The sequence below is a fragment of the Populus alba genome, chromosome 8, assembly GCF_005239225.2.
Source record: "Populus alba chromosome 8, ASM523922v2, whole genome shotgun sequence".
Lineage (NCBI taxonomy): Eukaryota > Viridiplantae > Streptophyta > Magnoliopsida > Malpighiales > Salicaceae > Populus > Populus alba.
The window spans coordinates 3087865-3105589 of NC_133291.1; the positions used below are offsets into that span (position 1 = coordinate 3087865).

A 17725-nucleotide genomic window follows, 5' to 3' on the forward strand; every position below is an offset into this window, starting at 1 on the left:
TCACAGTTGAGTTACTTATTTATCTCTTTCCTGGTCTGGACAACGGGATTCATAAAATTGATGGGTAGTGAAATTCAAAAAATAATTAATCATGCCATAAAGAAAAACTTATCTCAACAGCATCTGGAAATATATTATTTCAACGCCATGGAGGGTGATAAACATGTCCTCTGATTATACTTAGATAAGTCTCTTCGAAAACATGGCAGCACATTGAAATCGCAGAGCTCGTGTAAAAAAATAAAAGAAAAGAGCTGGCATGAGCATAAGAAAGTGATCGGAGTAGTGATTTTTTAACCATTGGAGCCAAAAGAAATAATACTAGATACTTTTATTTATTTGTTTGTTTTTATGTGAAAACACATTCATCCTATTAATTAATAATAGTTAAAGTAAATTCTCAAGAATGTAACTCAATTAATTATGTTTTAAGTTTAATTTTTAGAGATTATTAATTTGAGTTTATAAATTTCAAGGTCACTAAAAACTTACATTATCATTAATTTTAAAATTTAAAAAATTAATTAAAATGCACACAAAATAATCCAAATATCTATATTAATATAATAATAATAATAATAATTAAAGTGACTCAAACTCAATTATCAATAAAAACACGTGGTTTATACTCGGTTAGAATTTAACCAAATTGACTACCTGCCACGGTATATGGTGCCATTCATTGACTAATACAAGACAAATTCATTATAATCCATAAAACTTATATAGTGCCCCTCGTTAATTAATACAAACAAATTCATTATAATCTAAAAACAACTCTAATTATAAAAAAGATAAAAACGGCAAAAATGAAAATAAATTTAATTAAAAAATAAATATATAAAAGAAATATATTTTTGTAATTAATTTTAAATAAACTTTTATATTTTAAAAATATAAAATATAAAAATATTTGTTTTTTTAATCTTTATCTCTTTTATCTTATCCTGCATTAATAATCAAAGACTATCTAAATACACAGCCAGGTGAGGTGAGTGAATCAACTGTTTTGGGTATCCAACAAAGAGATTTTATTCCTTACAAGTCATTATTTACCATGCACCTCCCATTGGCAAATTTCACCTTCATCGTAAATAACTCTCCAGATAAAGGTTTAGCCATTTAATTAGCTTACTGATAATGGCGACTCTACTTAAAGATCAATCTACAATATATTTTTTTAAAAATTAAATAATATTTGATTTCTCTTCCAGAAAAAAAAAACAAAAATAAAGAAAAAAAAAACAAAAATAAAATTATACTTAACAGTATTGTACAAGATAAATTATCCTACTTAGTTAAAATAAAATAAAATATGAAAAAATATTTTAATCTTGATATATATTATTATAAAGTTTATATATTTTTAAAAATAATTAAATATTATTATTTTTAATTTAATTTATATTAAATATGAAAATTAATAATATTACAATAAACGCACCCGTTTAAAAAACTCATAATTCTTAACATAGATCTAATCCATCTGATTCATACCTTCGGAATGTGCCAACAGAGCACCAGCACACTTTCTATGCAATAGAGAATCGCCACGTGGTATAGCTGTACCGGCCTTTCACAATAAGAGTAAAAGCTCCAATCCTATACATCCCCATACCAGGCTCTTCCATACATGGCAACGCATTTAAGCGGTGCAAATCTTGTATAGTACATCAAGCCGTTAAACTCAGCTCCATCTCCCCACTTGTACGGCTAAGATATAATAAAACCTTAACTCGAGTACCACGCGGCATTAGCTTGTGAATCTCTTCTTAGTTAGAGCCCAAGCTGACACGAGTCATTTTATATTTTCATCCTCTCTCTCAAAAAAAAAAAGCCAAAAAAAAAAAACAATTAAGGAAAAGGAAAAGGAAAAAAAAACACTCACTCACACTTGCAGTTGCCGGGAGTTTCCCCAGCGATCTTCCCGGCTGAAGGTACGGTTACCAGTTTCCCTCTCAATTATCAAGTCTACTAACCGTCACTATGCATGCCATTCGCGCTGCGTGCACATACTGTGTGATTTTGAATTTTGATGATTACAGTTTTGATCATTTCGAGCTTGTTTCTCTCACTAGAACTGCTCATTTTACTATCTCTAGACTGTTTTAAATGAATGTTATCCATAATTGATCGAAGTTTGATTTTCATTGTTTGTTAATTTAAAACGGTTAGGTTTTGGTGTTTGAGTTTGTGTTGCAGATTGTCTGAGCTTGATCGTGATCAATGGTGTAAATGAGCGAAACGGCGTAGTAAGGAGCGGTGTTTGTTCGTGAAAGTAGGGGTTCGAGTTTCGAGTGGAAATCACCGGAGTCTCTGTGGAACTGGCTAACTGCAAAAAATGGTAGTCTTGGAATTTTTTATTCAAGTTTTTGTTTGTTCTATAGAAAATGCTATATTCACAGTCTGGTTCCGTTTAGATAGGGTGATTGATTATGTTTTTTCGAGTGTTTATTTGTTCTTTGATTGTTATTTGTCTATTTGGTACTAGATTTGGTTATCAATATCTGGCTTTTAATTATATTTGATGCTTGTTACTTGTCTTCACATCTGCTCGCTATATCCTTCACTATATTGGAACAATATCTTTCATTGTTTATTTTGTTGTGCCTGTTTAAGTATATCCAAATATGCTGATCCATAATTTGAGACAGTTTCATTGTAACCTCATTTATGTCTACAATTTTGTGGGGCGAGGTATTGTGAGGATGATTTTATCATCCTTACTTTTGCTTTTGCCTTAAGTAAATAATGATGTGAGAGTTATCTTGTTCTTAACATGTTAAGTTAAGATAGGAGTGGTTAAGGGCTCAAATGGAGCTGGATATAGGAGCTTCAGGGGAAGAATATGGCTGGGAAATCTGGAGTGTTGGCAGAAAGCTTGCCTGCTGGAAGACAGTTAATTTTTTTTTATCTCATGTAGTAATCTGAGCTGACAAGTGAATGTGCTCCACTCACCACATTTTTGACCTGGTTTGAAGTCGATGGACTTGCCTAGTGCATTTGGGGCATCTAGGCACTTGAGGTGTTCCTATCTTAAGTGGGGTACCTTGTTATATGAAAAAGTTCTCCATGAGAATTTTCTCTTAGTAATTAATGAGACATTTATACCAAGCAAATCTTCTCAAGTCTAGTGAGGAAATCCGTTGAAGATACTCCCTTGTCTGATATTAGGTAATTCCTTCCTAATAAAAAGGTTGTGACATACTTTGTGTTTGAAAGAATCAGTTCTCCTGAGATATGGTAAGAAACATCCATATGTGAGAACCTTTATTGAAAACCAATGCCTTTTTCTGCTCTCTCATCGAGCCAGATTAGTTAATAACTTATAAGTTCTGTATTCTGACCTTCTTCCACTTTAAAGTTTAAATGTCTTCAAGAATGCGTGACTTGTACAGTTAGAAGTCTTAAGATTTGATTTCCAACATTCAAACATATGCAATGATCATCACTTTTCTTTCTTGGAAGTTGTCCTCAAACTGCAAGGATGGACCCCCTAATGTTTCTCTATGGGGACCTAATTTAAAGGCTTATGACTTAACCGAGGGCAGAGTTCAATGGAAAACTGTCCAGCTACAATGAAACCTTCAGAGAAAAGTTCAAGGAGAGAACTAACCCCTTTCGAAAACCTATAAACTGATGGAAATGCCGGCTGCAATTTGTAACCATATAAGGTTACTAGGTTAGAGCAAATGCTAAAGGGAGGATGTAGGGAGCCATGTTGTAGGCAAGAAAGGATTATGTTCTAGAGTTGAGTTTAATGACGATTCTAGATTTGAACTTCATTTGTTTAAACTGAGAATCAGTTTCCTAACATGATTAAAGCCCATATTTTGCAATGTGCAACTAAGGGCAAGAATCACACAATTATTTCTATACCTTTTCATGAGCCTTGATGATTTAAATAGAGTTTGAAAGATCATGTACTTCAAGGTTACTCAACTTTATCGATTTAATTTTTCCATTCCAACCATTTTCTTCTATAGAGTTCAGATCACATGTGAGAATTAAGATAGGTATGTTGCATTAGTTGATTCACACTCAACGTTAAGAATATTAGTCATTTAGTTTGAATTTATTTGAACTTAAAGTTGTTATTTTTTTTTTGCAACAATAAATAATAAAATGAAAATCCAATAACAAAATCATAGTAAACAAGGTACATGGAAAAGAGCATGAAAAGGAAACTAAAACCTAAAATGTATTTTATCAATGAACTCCTAAAAGAATCAAAATCAAACATACAGGAAAAAGATCCTTAACTAGTTTTGAGTAATCCAAGTACATGAAGAATATGCCATTGTAGAAGGGTTGTTAGGTCAACACCTATAGGGATTTCATCAGGCAAACACCCTTGAAGGGTTGTTAGGGTAACCTTAGGGGCTTGTTAGGTCAGTACCATGGCTTCCATGTCTTGTTGATGACTTGTGTGAGCACATGCCTTACCTCTCTTGAAAAGAAAAAGGCCAACGTCAAAGGAGCAAACCAAAAGGTGGTAAGAGAGCAACAATGTTGTTGACAAAGCATGAGGGGCTAGGTTTGAGTGTCAACATCTTGAGGGATGGGGGGCTTCATGATATTTAAGTTCTATTCCATCAAATCACTAAAATTCTTCTTCACAATGAACATGTTCTTTCCATTTATCGAGCAACAACTCATTAACCAACTTAACCTAAAAGGTGCATGCTTTTTGCTTTTTTGAAAGTTGCTATCGATTTATCCACATCTGTCCATAGGAGTTTGTTTGGCACTATTGCATGTCCCTTTCCCCTATGCAATGCATTTTTGGAATATGGAATCCTCAATTTTATTCCTATCTAGTCTTGTTGATTTATGATTGCAACTTAGATTACTCTTGTATTTTGACCGTCGTTCCAGCACAAAAGCTTTTGGATTACCAGGGATGCCAGGTGTTTAAATGATGGAGATGTAGGTTTTGATAATTCCTCGAGAATGGAAGCAAAGCGTAGTCATCAGTGGTTTATGGATAGCCCTGGACCTGAATTGTTCAGCAACAAGAAACAAGCAGTCGAACATTCTAGCAACAACAGGCCAGTTGCGGGAATGTCACACATGAACATTTCTCCATGGAATAATACTTCCAGCTTCCAGTCAGTTTCAGGACATTTCAGTGACCGTCTGTTTGGGTCTGAACCATTGCGGCCTAACAATGGTAGCAATTTTTTTTCTTCTGGCAATGGAAATATGAACATGGGAAGAAAGGATTTCATATATGGCAGCAATTGCTCTATGGGTTTGTCTATGTCTCATAACATTGAAGATCCGTCTGCATCCATTAGTTTTGGTGGCATCAGAAAAGTAAAAGTCAATCAAGTTAGAGACTCGAGCAATGACAATTCTTCATCAGTGGGGCACTCATATGCTAGAGGAGATGACAATATAATTTCAATGGGTCCTGCCTATAATAAGACAGAAAGCAACACCATCTCTTTAGGCTCTACTTATAATAACGGGGATGAGAATACCATCTCAATCAGCCCCACATTCAGCAAGGCAGATGGCAATTTCATTTCAATACGTCATGCATTTAGTAAGGATGATGGAAATTTCATATCAATGGGCCACAATTATAACAAAGGAGATGAGAGTATCTTATCAGTGGGCCAGCCCTTTGACAAGGAGGATGCCAATTTTATAACAATTGGTCCCTCTTATGACAAGGAAGATAACCATTTCATATCAATGGCTCCCTCCTACAATAAGGGACATGATAATTTCATTTCAATGGGACCCTCCTATGATAAAACAAGTGAAAACTTCATTTTGATGGGTTCTTCATTTAGCAAGGGAGGAGATAATATCATATCAAATGGTCCAACATATGACAAGGCAGATTCTGACATTGCATCCATGGCACCTGCCCAGGACAAAGGGAATTCTGGTATTCTATCGATGGGTCACAACTACAACAAGGGTGATAACAATGCCATTTCTTTTGGAGGCTTTGATGATGAACCTGAGACCTGTTCCTCTGGCAATATTATTACTGGCTATGAGTTGCTAGTGAGCAATCAGGACACAGCTCAAACTTCAGAAGTATCGGCTCAGAATGTTTTGCCCCAGGCAAATTCAGATCCACAGTTGAATACTGATAGTGCTCCGAAGATCATTGCTGATCCACAGCTAAATAGTGATCTGGAAGCTAATTCCAAAACTGATACTGACATCAAGGGTAAAGAGCCAAAGGCATCAATCAATGCAGCCCCCAAGAATCAAGAGCCAAAGACACCAATTGGTTCTACCTCTAAGAATAAAGAGCTGAAGACATCAAAGAAGGTCCCTGCTAACAACTTCCCTTCAAATGTCAAGAGCTTGCTATCTACTGGCTTGCTTGATGGGGTCCCTGTTAAATATGTTTCCTGGTCAAGGGAGGTGAGATTGATATATTATGTTGAGATGTCAATCTGCGTATATCAAGGATGAATATTTCTTACTGATTAATGTTCCTATGTTAAAATGCATATCCTTCTTCTTGGCAGAAAACTCTTCAAGGAATCATAAAAGGGACTGGGTATTTATGTGGTTGCAAAGAATGCGGCTCTAACAAGGTATGCAACTCTAAATATTGTTTAGTGTCTTGAAACAGAACTGATGAAGTATTGAAAACTATTTCATGATTCGGGATGCACCATGCAGGCTCTGAATGCATATGAATTTGAGCGTCATGCTAACTGCAAGACCAAGCATCCCAATAACCATATTTTCTTTGAGAATGGGAAGACTATCTATGCAGTAGTTCAAGAGCTGAAGAGCACTCCTCAGGAGGTGCTGTTTAATGCAATCCAAACTGTTACCGGGTCTCATATTAATCAGAAGAATTTCTGTATCTGGAAAGGTAAGTAGTGGTTTTAGATGAGTTTATGTGACTGCCTTACACAAATACTAGAGATAAATATTAGTTATTTATTCTCTCTCAACAAAGTTTTTTCTCCTCTTCCTCTCGTCAGCATCATATCAAGCTGCCACCCGTGAACTTCAGCGCATCTATGGAAAGGATGAAGTCACTGTGCCATCTTGAGATGAAGACCCTGCTTTTAGAACAAGCGAGGTGGCATGTGCTCTGTGCATAGAAGCATATTTCTCTGGTAATTTATAGACTCGTTTTGGGATTTCTATTAATTTTGAGAGGACTGTTTATTTAACTTTTTTTTATCCTTTCAAAATAGTATTTAAGTGTTTGGACTTCTTCTGTTATTGGTAGACCACTGTGTTTGTGCATGCATGACTGGGATTAGAGGTGCTTCCACCATGTTAGCTGAGGAGGCAAATTTATTTCTTTTTCACATGACAGGGATAGGCTTGCTTAAGTTGTGCAAAAAGCCTATTATACTTTGTCATGCACCATAGGCGGTTGCTAATATAGGATAGTGTGAAAAAAACTTTATGGAGATGTGCAAATCCCTGGTTTGCATCACCACATGGATATACTTGTCCTAAGTTCCAAATCTTTTTCTTAACTTAGATAAAACCGCCATGTGCAAATATCATGGGATACATTCTAACTCATTCTTGCACTCATCTGAACTTTATGTAGACTAAGCTATATTTCTGTTTCGACCTCTAGCTTTTCCAGTAAAAAGTGGACATCTGTCAATTTTAGGTCCAATTTTGTTGCATTCGTTTTCATTGAAGTGATATAGAATAACAATCCGTGGTTGAGGAATAGCATTACATAGGCAAAGAGCAAAGGTCTATTGGTGAACTCATGATGGAAGCAGTGTCCCCCTGTTTTTTGGCTTTTCATCATGCGAGTGCTTGTGGTTTTATTTTCGCTCGTATAAAGCACAAGATGACTGTTCAGACTGCTCTAGATCAATCTATGAGTTTGTTCCATATGCTTGTTTACTGAGACAACACACACACACACACTTTTGCTTAGTTTTGCTTATTGAAAAAACAGATTGGTACGTCTCTGTTTTGTACTGATTTTAACATTTGTTGTAGCAAAAACCCTAATAATCATGCTAGGGTATTAGGCTCAATGGAGCTTGTCCTATGGAAAACTGAAGACACCTTGAGTTAGGTTCTTTAAACAGGTTCATCCACGGGTCATGCTGCATTAACATTACTGGCAACCAAGTCATGATTAGAAGCCTGTAAATTTCCTACCGCGCTAGCTGTTTGCTCAGATGGTGTTCCACTGCCACCGTTTGATGTTGTAGTTTGATCCTTGCTCTTACCCCATAGAACAAGATACAGGCCTAGAATGATCACGATGGTGCCTATAGCCCTACACCAGTGATTGACTGCTGTGTTAGCTCACCGTTGCTTGATTCACTCGGAGGTTGACAGAGAGGAGACACGATGCGTACCTGCCTAGATAGAATTTCTCCTTGAAGATGAAGGACCCCAAAATTGCAACCATAACCAGGCTTAGAGGATTTGAAGCACTCATAAACACCGGACCCCTTTCCTTTACCAACAATCCGAAAATGTAGTAAGCCAGTCCAGAGAGTATTCCCTGCCAATCAAGTGAGGAATTGTTTAATCCCTGGAGTGAATAATATAACGCGCATGTATTACACAGCAAATTCTGAAAACAATTTTGCTCGAACTTGGAGTTTCTTACACCATAAACAGCAGCTAAAAGTCTGACATCGAAGTATACAGACCAGACCGCAGTGTTGGCTCGTTCCACTGCAAAGGTCAGTATGGTGCTTTCCACGGTGCCCATTATGCACATTAAAGCAGCAAGGGAAAGCTTAGCTGGGTATGATTTTAGAATCATTGCCTGTAGCGAAGTAACATTAAAAGCACCGAAAGATGTCACTACTTTAATTGATTAATCACAGGCCCTGTATTTGTGTAAGATGATGACATATTACAGCTATCATAGTTCAGATGATTTCTTACTTGCAGAATAATGAAACTTGACCAGCTTAAACACCCAAATATAACCATAACAGCACCCTTAATGAGATCTTGGATGTGTGTGCTATGTGCAGATTGACCGCGACAGAAATTCCTCGTTGTCCATGGCAAATTTAGTAGTGGTCCATGAGCTAATGGAAGTAGCATCGCTCCTCCAATTGTCACCAGCGTCCCAGCCACCTTTGCCTGGAAGTGCAGCCTCCTCATATCCACCTTCTCAAGCCTGCAAAATCAGCCTTGTCTTTGTAACCTAAAATCAATAACTACATCATAGTACTAGCTAACACACACAAGCGTATTGAGGGTTACTTGAAGATGCAAGCCATAACAAATGTCATGGCCGGAAGAATATTGCACATTGCAAGCACGAAAGTTGGTGTGGTAATTTTCATCCCAGCGTAGAACAAGTTCTGGTCTAGCACTGGCCTTGTAAAGGTAACAAATACGAAATAACATCAGCAATTGCATAAACTTTATATAAACTATGTTTATAGACAATGAATAAAGCAATTGCTTGTTGCTGTTACTCAAAAAAGCTCAGTAATGTTATCTTGGCGAACATCCACAAGGTCATCTTTGGCCTTGAATTTCTGTGCAGCATTATTAAACCAAGATGATTATTAGTTTCTGCAGACTATTGACATGAAAACACATATGGAGAAAGACATCAAAGAGACCTTTCTAAGACAAGAGCAAATGGAGTAAAGAGAACAGAGGCAACAGCCATTCTGTAGGCTACTAGTACGTGTGGCTTCATCCCTAGATTCAAAGCGAGCTTGGCAAGTATAGACATTACTGAGTAGCCAAATTGCACGAAAATCACAAGCAAATATGCCCTTGCTTGATTGTAAAGGCTAAAAAAGGACTCCATGGACATAGCTAGAGTACTTTGCTCTGATCAATGGTGTTTAAGACAACAACACTGCACCCAAATGCAAGAGAAACTGCTTGTGCCAAGAGCTCTTTATAGAACCCTCTTGCCTTTCGCTCTTTAGCAAGGATGTGAACGTAAGATTAAAACATGTGTTCATCTATAGATTACTTTTTTTATTTTTGGGATTCGAGAAAATTCACTCTCTAGAAAGCGTATTTTGAGGGTCCAGGTGAGCGAGTAAAATCCTAACTGTTTCAGGCTCTTATAAAAAATGTACGCCCTAACTCGAACTCGAGAATTGCTATGCAGATTTCCAGTCCTTTACCATCACGCGATGCCCTTTAGATCATCTATAGATTACATTACGTGTAGCAGCAACTTTTCTTATTAGGGCAAAACCCAGTACAGAAAACATCAAAGCCAGAAGCGATTTCCTCAAAATGTATCATGCTGACTAGAATTCTCTACTAGCGATCACCGCATTTATGTATAAATGGATATAGATATGATCAGTTGGGAGCATCTTGCTAGATGATTAGATTATTTTTCATCCACCATGAACTGACATCCTCGGCCATTAATTAATACTTGAAAGAGATATGAGTCAGTATCAATATCGATCTTACCGAGGGAATATATCATCTTTTAATACAAAGTTTCAAAATTAGCTAAACATTGTTACATCCTCGACCAACTTATAGTCCAATCAGAACTAATAGCACATCACTTATAATAGAAAGCTGCTTGGTTGTGCGTAATCATTAACACGCATTTCTTTTCTTTTTTGAGTTTACATTTTTGGACGTGTGAGCTATGATTAATGCAGGGCTGGTCACGGTGGAGAAAAGGTTGCTTATGGTGCTGGTCCATGGTGAAGGTTGTTGAAGGTGAGGGTTACGGGTTGTGTTCTTTTTCTTGTTTGTTTTTCTCTTCTTTTTTCCTACTGTTTTCTTCCCTATTCCCTCTCTATTTTCTTCTGTCCTTGAGGGGGGAGTTTTGGCTTGCTTTTGGTAGCGCAGCCGATGCTAGTGATGGCTCTTGGTGATCCATGGAGGAGTAGAAAGGTGACTGGTAGGGGAAAAATAGTGTCTAAAAGCTGATTTAATTTTTTATATTTATGTCTCGTATAAGAATTTAAATTTTTAAATTAAAATAATTATTTAACATAATATTAAAACTTTGATAATAAAATAAGTTTGAATTTTAATATTTTTATTTTCTCTTCAATTAAAATTAATTAATATTATAAAGTAATATGTATCGTTTCAAATTGTAAACTCAAAATATCATTCTTAAAAGGATATATTAAAAATTAATATAAATTATATTTTAAAACTTCAATTTAAAATTTTAAATTATAATAATTTTTGACAAATATAATCAAATTTATATGATGGATTGCACAAGTTGCTCGGATTTAAGTAGTGGACTGCAGCAGTATCACGTGCACTAAATAATTATTATACTGCAATGCAAAATAATAACAATAACAATAACATCAGCATGTACACGTATTCAGACTCCATTGATTGGAATTAAACACAACACGTATACATAGAAGTAGTTTTGCAAGCTGTGTTTTGGCAAATAAAAATATTTGACCAATTTATAGCTGTAGCTCTAAAAAGAGCAAGCCACGCGTCAGGATGATGATTTCCGATGCACTCGATCTTTACAGGGCTGTTTTCCGCTCCCGGCGGGTTTTCGAGTGTTTAGCGGGAGGGAGGCTCTTGAGTTGAATCTTGACCAAAGAAAGGCGGGGGAGAATGCTGGACCGTAGGATGCAAAGCTTATCAACTTTAGGCCTGGACTAATTACAGCCCACTTGTTAAGTGAACTGGACTCCACCGAATTCAATCTTTTCTTTAGATGCTTAAGGGCCAACCATTGCCCATGGGTCCACTAATGCTGTTTCTATTGGTTTGCTTTCCTGTGACCCATGGACTACCTGGCCCGACTACCTTATAATTTCCAGTTATTTTTTAAAATATTTTTTATTTTAAAATTTATTAAAATAAAATTTATTAAAATTTTATTTTTAATATCAGCATATTAAAATTATCTAAAAAAAATTAAAATTTATTAAAATTTTATTTTTAATATCAGCATATTAAAATTATCTAAAAACATTTTTAAATTTTAATTTTTTTTTTGAATGCACAACCGAACACACTTATAGCTAATAGCCTAATACAACTTTAATAAAAAAAAATTTGGCAGAGATGAATTTTAATAAAAATAACACTAGCTAAATTGGGGTAGATTGACTTCGCGAAAAAAAAAGAAGGGATTGGACTGTATTTATCTAAATTGGACGTGATAGATTTCTAAATATTAAAAAAGATAGTTTAGCAAAAATAATTGACGAGTCCTTGTAGTTTCAGGAATTATTATTTAATCCCTATATTTTTATATTTTATTTATAACTTAATTAATTAATTAATTTATCTTCCATTTCATGTTCCTTTTAATTTCAACGATCGAGCAAATTGAAGTCTGCTGCAACATAATAGTGATTCTCTTAGGGTTCTCCTGTAAGTACAGTAATTCACCTATGTATGGCAGACTTGCACACATATACACATATTATTTCTTAAAAGCATTATCGATCATTTCTTATTCTGGCATGCAATCCTTTTGGAAGAGTCCGATTGTTATATATATATATATATATATAACAATCGAACTTGAATTATGCTTGCATCTTTGAGTTATGGCTCGGAACTAATATCGAACCTTGGAGCTTGATCCTTTGCTCGTTTTTTTATCCTCGAACTGTACGTAGGCATCGTTTGCCAGCAGCAAGCACCTCGATCAGTAAATCTTGACTAAGCTGGATGCGTATATTCTTGGTGTGGGCACTCGAGTGTTTAGCAGGGTCTTCAATCTCTTGACCAGAAACAAAGAAGGAGAAGTCGAATTTGTTTTTGGGAATGTCAAAACTGTGAGATGCAGTTTCTTTCATTCCATAATAAAGGATTGTCCTTCCATTAGTTTATTTCAAGCCTAGGCTAAATTAAACCCATCTGTGTACTTAATTTGACTCGACCTAATTCCTTTTTTTTATAGATTAATAATTCCATCTTCTTTTATTTTAGAAGGGCTGCGTTTTATAGTCTGCAACGGGATTTAATTTTCTAGCTAACTTGCAAACAATCTCTAGTAAAAAAAGGGAGAAAAAAGGGGGCCCTTCTTACACTAAACAAAGAACAAAACTAAGAAAAAACTCCCTCACACGCACATAAGGAATGTGATGATCCAATTGTTTCACTGCTTGAATTTCTTAATTCAGCACAGTAAACGTTATCGTTAAGGAGGAGCGTGGGGCAATTTGCGATTGCCTCCACTAAGTGAGCACTAAAGAGTGGCGAAAAGGAGAAATGATACAGCAAGTGCTTAAATTATCTTAATGCCTAGATAGCCTATTAAGTCTTAGTCGAACCATCAATCTGGCTGAAACTATTTGGTTCTGATATCGATCTCACAAAAACCAAACACAAGACATTGCATTGATTGAACTCGGTAGATAAGTACATCGACGATGAAATTATAAGCAGTAAATAGTATCGTTTCAGACTTGCATTCCTTCAATCAGATCGATTCATCGGTGCTTCTTACTTTGGTAATATCAATAGCAACAAATTCTTGATCCACAGTCTCCGTCCTCTCCTGCATTTCGGTAGCAGTTTGTGTAACAATGGCTTCTGCTTTGTCATCGCTTGAGTCGGATGGAGGTTGATCCTTGCTTTTACCCCACAGCACTAGATATAGGCCGGTAACAATGACTACTGCTCCAATAACCCTACAAAGAAACAGTGGCTTGTTCCATTAGTCCACGGCAAATAAAATAATTCTTGGAATTACATTTTTTACTAGTTCCCTTTTTCTGTAAAAGGATTTCATTAGCCAAACACTCCCGAAAAGGTTGACAATGTATGATCCCATATCTGATCAGTGGAAATTCCTGAGTATTTTACGTTATCCATAAGTTAAACACCAAATCAACAGTATATATTGCGGGGCCTGTAATACCCGACTATATATTAGCAATAAGTCTTTAGATTCTTTACCTTCCTACGCATAATATCTCTTTCAAGAAAAAGGAGCCCAAAATTGCAACGATAACCATGCTTAAGGGACTAAAGGCAGTCACAAAAACAGGTCCTTTACGCTTCATGATCAATCCTTGCACATAGTAACCAATCCCGGAACAGACTACGCCCTGTATTCAAAATAATAGCCAATGTAAGGAAATGAAATCAGTATCCTTTCTCAAGTCAACTGCAAAAAACATTAGTATAAATTAAAAACTGTTAGTTTCCTCTTTAATTTGGAGACATAAAAGGAAAGAGAAAAGATGTAGATAGATTTAAATATTACTTACACTGTAAACAGCAGCTAATAGTTTGTAATTCAAGCCTACAGACCAAGCTGAGGGATTTCCTCTTTCCATTACAACTGCTACCATGGAACCTTCAATAGTTCCCATGAAACATATCCAAGCTGTAAGGGAGAGCTCAACTGGGTACGATTTCAATGTTATTGACTGTGGAAAAAACACACACATAAATCTTCTCAATTCGAATGACCTCACGTTGATCGTATAGATTAAGACCGAAAGCTTGCTCGAAGACAAAATTATTATCACGTACGTTCCTAAAATTGTCGGTTTTAATGTTATAGGATAATTACCTGGAGAATTATGAAGCTAGCCCAACAGACGCAACCAGTGGCAATCATAAGAGCACCCTTAATAGGATCCTGCTTGGTTAGTGCACTAGCAGATGCTTGTTGATCATACCCTCTAGTCCACGGCAAATCCAACTGAGTTCCTTTAACTAGGGTCATAAGCATAGCCCCTCCCACTGTGACTATGGTCCCAATTATCTTTGCCTGGCTATGCATTTTCCTTATGTTAACCTGCTCAATCCTACGAAATCATAGCAGAATTAGTTTACTTTATATATAGCTAGATATAAAATCGCTGGGATATATGGCTCACATACATACACAAGCGTAATACGTGCAACCTACTAGACTACAAATTAATATGCAGGTTGTGGCTGGTGCATTACCTCAAGGCCCAAGCCATCAAAAATGCAAAAGCCGGAAGAACATTGCACATAGCAGAAGTAAAAGTTGCCGTGGTATATTTCATCCCAGTATAGTACAAGTTCTGGTCAATCGTTGGCCTGCACAATACTATTACAGTTAAACGAAGGTGAAAAAAAAGAAAAAAATCAATGCTGGAAGAATCTTGTAAAATTAAGGTGATCAAAACGAGATTCTTAATTTTATGATAGTCAGGATACTCACTCCAACAAGCCCAGTAACACGATCTTAAAAAAGATGGAAAGGGTCATCTTTGGCCTTACTTTCCTGTCATAAAATATCAGTGAATATATAGAGTTAGTTCTTATAATATTTATTTGACTAGCAGTAATATTAATTAATAATGCATGCATAAAGACCCTTACCTGTCAAAAACTATGGCAAATGGAGCAATGACAATGGTGGCAACGGCATGCCGGTAGACTACCAAAACATGTTGGCTCATCCCTTCATCCAGAGCGTGCTTAGTAATTGTGAACATGCCTGCATAGCCAAATTGCAAGAGTATCACAGCCAAAAATGGCTTTGCCCTGTCATAAGAGGACGACGCTGTTGCCATGTTAATTGTTCTTTCTCTCTCAAAATCTATCAATCTTTCTCCTCGCAATGTAAAGAGCTTATGAGTTATATGGAAGAAGCTTATGAGTTGAGTGAGGATGGAATAGCTCGCTTATATAATGTTCCTAATTGATCAATACAATATGCATACGTCTTTGTTTGAGTCTAGGGACTCCACTAACAAACCTTATTATGAAAGATCACATTTGGCTTCCATTAGAACAAGAAAACCAGCAATCATTTTTCAAAAAAAAGAGAAGAAGAAAGAAAGAAAGAAAGAAAAAACCAAACACCATATATCCGTCCACAGTTACAAATCAATTCCTTAATAATATCTCAGTAAGAATTCTTGATAATTAATTTGGTGGGAAGTGACGGAATATTCAATTATCGAACAGTTTAAACTAGATTCTTGCCCTTTTTTTCTTGATTTATTAAATAGATTTGCCAATGAGAGTTGAGGTCAAGTTACGAGAAACATTGTGGTTTGTGGGGTTGAGATTAGTAGTGGCTAGCTCTAAATTAAAGCAGGTGAAGTACAAAGGCATTTTGTTTCAACTTCTCATTATATATCTTTTTTCTATAATGGAGGCCATATTTTACTTATTTTCAGCAACAATTGCAATCCATCTCATACTCAAGCAATTTCGAGTTGCCACGGAGTGATTTGCGTGCGCTGTTTACCTCTAGGGCATTAATATATAGGAACCAACACCGCATTCTTCTTCTTCTTGTTTTTATTATTATTATTATTATTCAAGAGAAATATTGAGAGTTTTGCAGCATCAATCGTTCATACGAAAAAGGAGAGGCCTTCATACAAAACAGGACGAGGAAAATCCTCGATCCAGATCTTCTTCAGGGCCGGGAACTAGAAAATTAAAGAACTTATAGATTCAACTTGCATGCATGTGTGAGTTGAAATATTGTTACCAAGTCACCTTACAGAGACTACTTTTTGAAAGCACTATCCATATCAAGCTTAGCAATGATTCCATGATAAGGAAACGGCTATGGCTATCTCGTATGTATATAGCTGTATTTACTATTTATGTAGTTAGCTACTAAATTCGATGTCTTCTTGCCCATGGTTTTACGAGAGACCAAAAAGTAAGGAAACCTCTCGGTTCTTGTACTATAGTTAGTGTAAACTCGATCACGCACCATTAAGTATAATATTTTTAATCTGGTTCTTGATTCTTGCATGAGTGCTAAATTACTTTTATCTGTTACGTACAAACTTTTAATTCATTCAATATTGCCCACTATATTGTAAGAATGCAAAGCGCTAATGCATTCAGGCAGTCGACCATAAACTTTGTTCCTAAAAGAGGAAAGCAAATGGTTTTCATTTGAGCCGAGTTTGATCATTATCTGGGAGCCCATGGTTAATTAATGACGCTGACCTGTATCTCACCACTAATGCAATTCAATAACTGTAGTACGTAGCTCTAAACACACGATTTGACTCTTGATGATGTTCATAAGGGTTCTTCGTCAGCCAATATTGATGAGCTCAAGTTCTCTTGTTGGATTAAAAAAAGATGATATCCTCCATCTAACAACAATACGCGGTCGTATTCTAATCATGCATTTACAACAAACTCAAGATTTTCATCAGCAGGTGCAATCAGAACAGACAGGGATCATTTTCCTATGAGGAAGACACGGCTGGGTGACAGACAAAAGTCAAAAGCATTAATCGTTTGGTTGGCGTATCCAAAATGAATCACAAAATCATACACGTGGCAGGATATAGATGGAAGAAGTGCCATCTGCCATGTATTTGATTTATTTTTCAAGTAGTAATTAACTAGATAGATTTCCATATCAATGCATGACATGCATACTTCAAGCAATCTGAAGGGGCTGGTGTCGTCTCACGTGACTTTTGCAGAACGTAAGAAACAGCCTTATGGATTAAATGGATTCTTTTTTCTGTATCCATTCAATTAAATTTTTTTAAGGTTAACAATTATGATTACAGCATGGTTTGTCTCATAATTGTTCTAATCACTCAGCAGAGATTTAATAATTAAATTATTATTATCTCGGAAGTCTGCTAATTAAATGCTAATGCTTTAATGCCATATGCTGAGGTGGCATCAATATTAAGATTGTATCACCGTAGTTCTACAACTAATAATGGCAATTTGGAGGGATGATGTATAGCCATAAACATGAAATAAATCGGGGGTCGTGTGCGTGTGATATTGTTATGCTTCTCAATGGGTCATATAATTATTATCCGAGTGGGGTTTTGAACGGGTGGTTCAGCAGGGGAACTTG

The 17725-nt window shown here is 36.0% G+C and overlaps 3 protein-coding genes across 6 annotated transcripts; 1 reads left to right on the forward strand and 2 right to left on the reverse strand.

Moving 5' to 3' along the window:
* The first annotated feature begins 1780 nt into the window (after positions 1-1780).
* Positions 1781-9438, forward strand: LOC118052188 (uncharacterized). Of its 3 annotated transcripts, XR_004688146.2 has the most exons (7): positions 1781-1937; positions 2203-2344; positions 4879-6393; positions 6501-6569; positions 6658-6856; positions 6969-7106; positions 8967-9438. XR_004688146.2 is itself a non-coding variant. In XM_035063050.2 (6 exons), the coding sequence occupies exons 2-6, from the start codon at positions 2342-2344 to the stop codon at positions 7037-7039; spliced, it is 1857 nt and encodes a 618-aa protein (XP_034918941.1). In that variant the 5' UTR covers positions 1781-1937; positions 2203-2341; the 3' UTR covers positions 7040-7203. The 3 variants fall into 3 exon arrangements, 2 of the variants coding, with proteins under 2 accessions (XP_034918941.1, XP_034918942.1); XM_035063050.2 differs by lacking the exon at positions 8967-9438 and having other exon boundaries at positions 6969-7203; XM_035063051.2 differs by lacking the exon at positions 8967-9438 and having other exon boundaries at positions 1815-1937; positions 2176-2344; positions 6969-7203.
* Positions 8071-9685, reverse strand: LOC118052390 (WAT1-related protein At5g13670-like). Its single transcript, XM_035063361.1, has 7 exons — positions 9570-9685; positions 9420-9482; positions 9202-9318; positions 8875-9115; positions 8591-8752; positions 8334-8482; positions 8071-8251 (listed from the first exon to the last, which is right to left on the reverse strand). Exons 1-7 carry the CDS (start codon positions 9683-9685, stop codon positions 8071-8073), a joined length of 1029 nt encoding a protein of 342 aa, XP_034919252.1.
* Positions 9686-13243: 3558 nt separating this feature from the next.
* LOC118052187 (WAT1-related protein At2g39510-like) lies at positions 13244-15519 on the reverse strand. 2 transcript variants are annotated; one of them, XM_035063048.1, is made up of 7 exons: positions 15244-15519; positions 15083-15145; positions 14842-14958; positions 14459-14696; positions 14151-14312; positions 13837-13988; positions 13244-13568 (listed from the first exon to the last, which is right to left on the reverse strand). In XM_035063048.1, the coding sequence occupies exons 1-7, from the start codon at positions 15435-15437 to the stop codon at positions 13358-13360; spliced, it is 1137 nt and encodes a 378-aa protein (XP_034918939.1). In that variant the 5' UTR covers positions 15438-15519; the 3' UTR covers positions 13244-13357. The 2 variants fall into 2 exon arrangements, with proteins under 2 accessions (XP_034918939.1, XP_034918940.1); XM_035063049.1 differs by lacking the exon at positions 14842-14958.
* Positions 15520-17725: the final 2206 nt, after the last annotated feature.

Bases quoted from the DNA above. Each gene is read 5' to 3' on its own strand.
- LOC118052390 (XM_035063361.1), bottom strand. From the start codon at position 9,685: ATGTCTATACTTGCCAAGCTCGCTTTGAATCTAGGGATGAAGCCACAC. The intron at 9,319-9,419 runs GTAACAGCAACA...TACCTTTACAAG, and splicing joins ACATTACTGAGCTTTTTTGA to GCCAGTGCTAGACCAGAACT. The intron at 9,116-9,201 runs GTAACCCTCAAT...CTGATTTTGCAG, and splicing joins GTTATGGCTTGCATCTTCAA to GCTTGAGAAGGTGGATATGA.
- LOC118052187 (XM_035063048.1), bottom strand. From the start codon at position 15,437: ATGGCAACAGCGTCGTCCTCTTATGACAGGGCAAAGCCATTTTTGGCT. The intron at 14,959-15,082 runs GTGAGTATCCTG...AGTATTGTGCAG, and splicing joins GTGTTACTGGGCTTGTTGGA to GCCAACGATTGACCAGAACT. The intron at 14,697-14,841 runs GTAATGCACCAG...ATGATTTCGTAG, and splicing joins TTGATGGCTTGGGCCTTGAG to GATTGAGCAGGTTAACATAA.
- LOC118052188 (XM_035063050.2), top strand. The intron at 6,394-6,500 runs GTGAGATTGATA...TCTTCTTGGCAG, and splicing joins ATGTTTCCTGGTCAAGGGAG to AAAACTCTTCAAGGAATCAT. The intron at 6,570-6,657 runs GTATGCAACTCT...TGCACCATGCAG, and splicing joins AAGAATGCGGCTCTAACAAG to GCTCTGAATGCATATGAATT.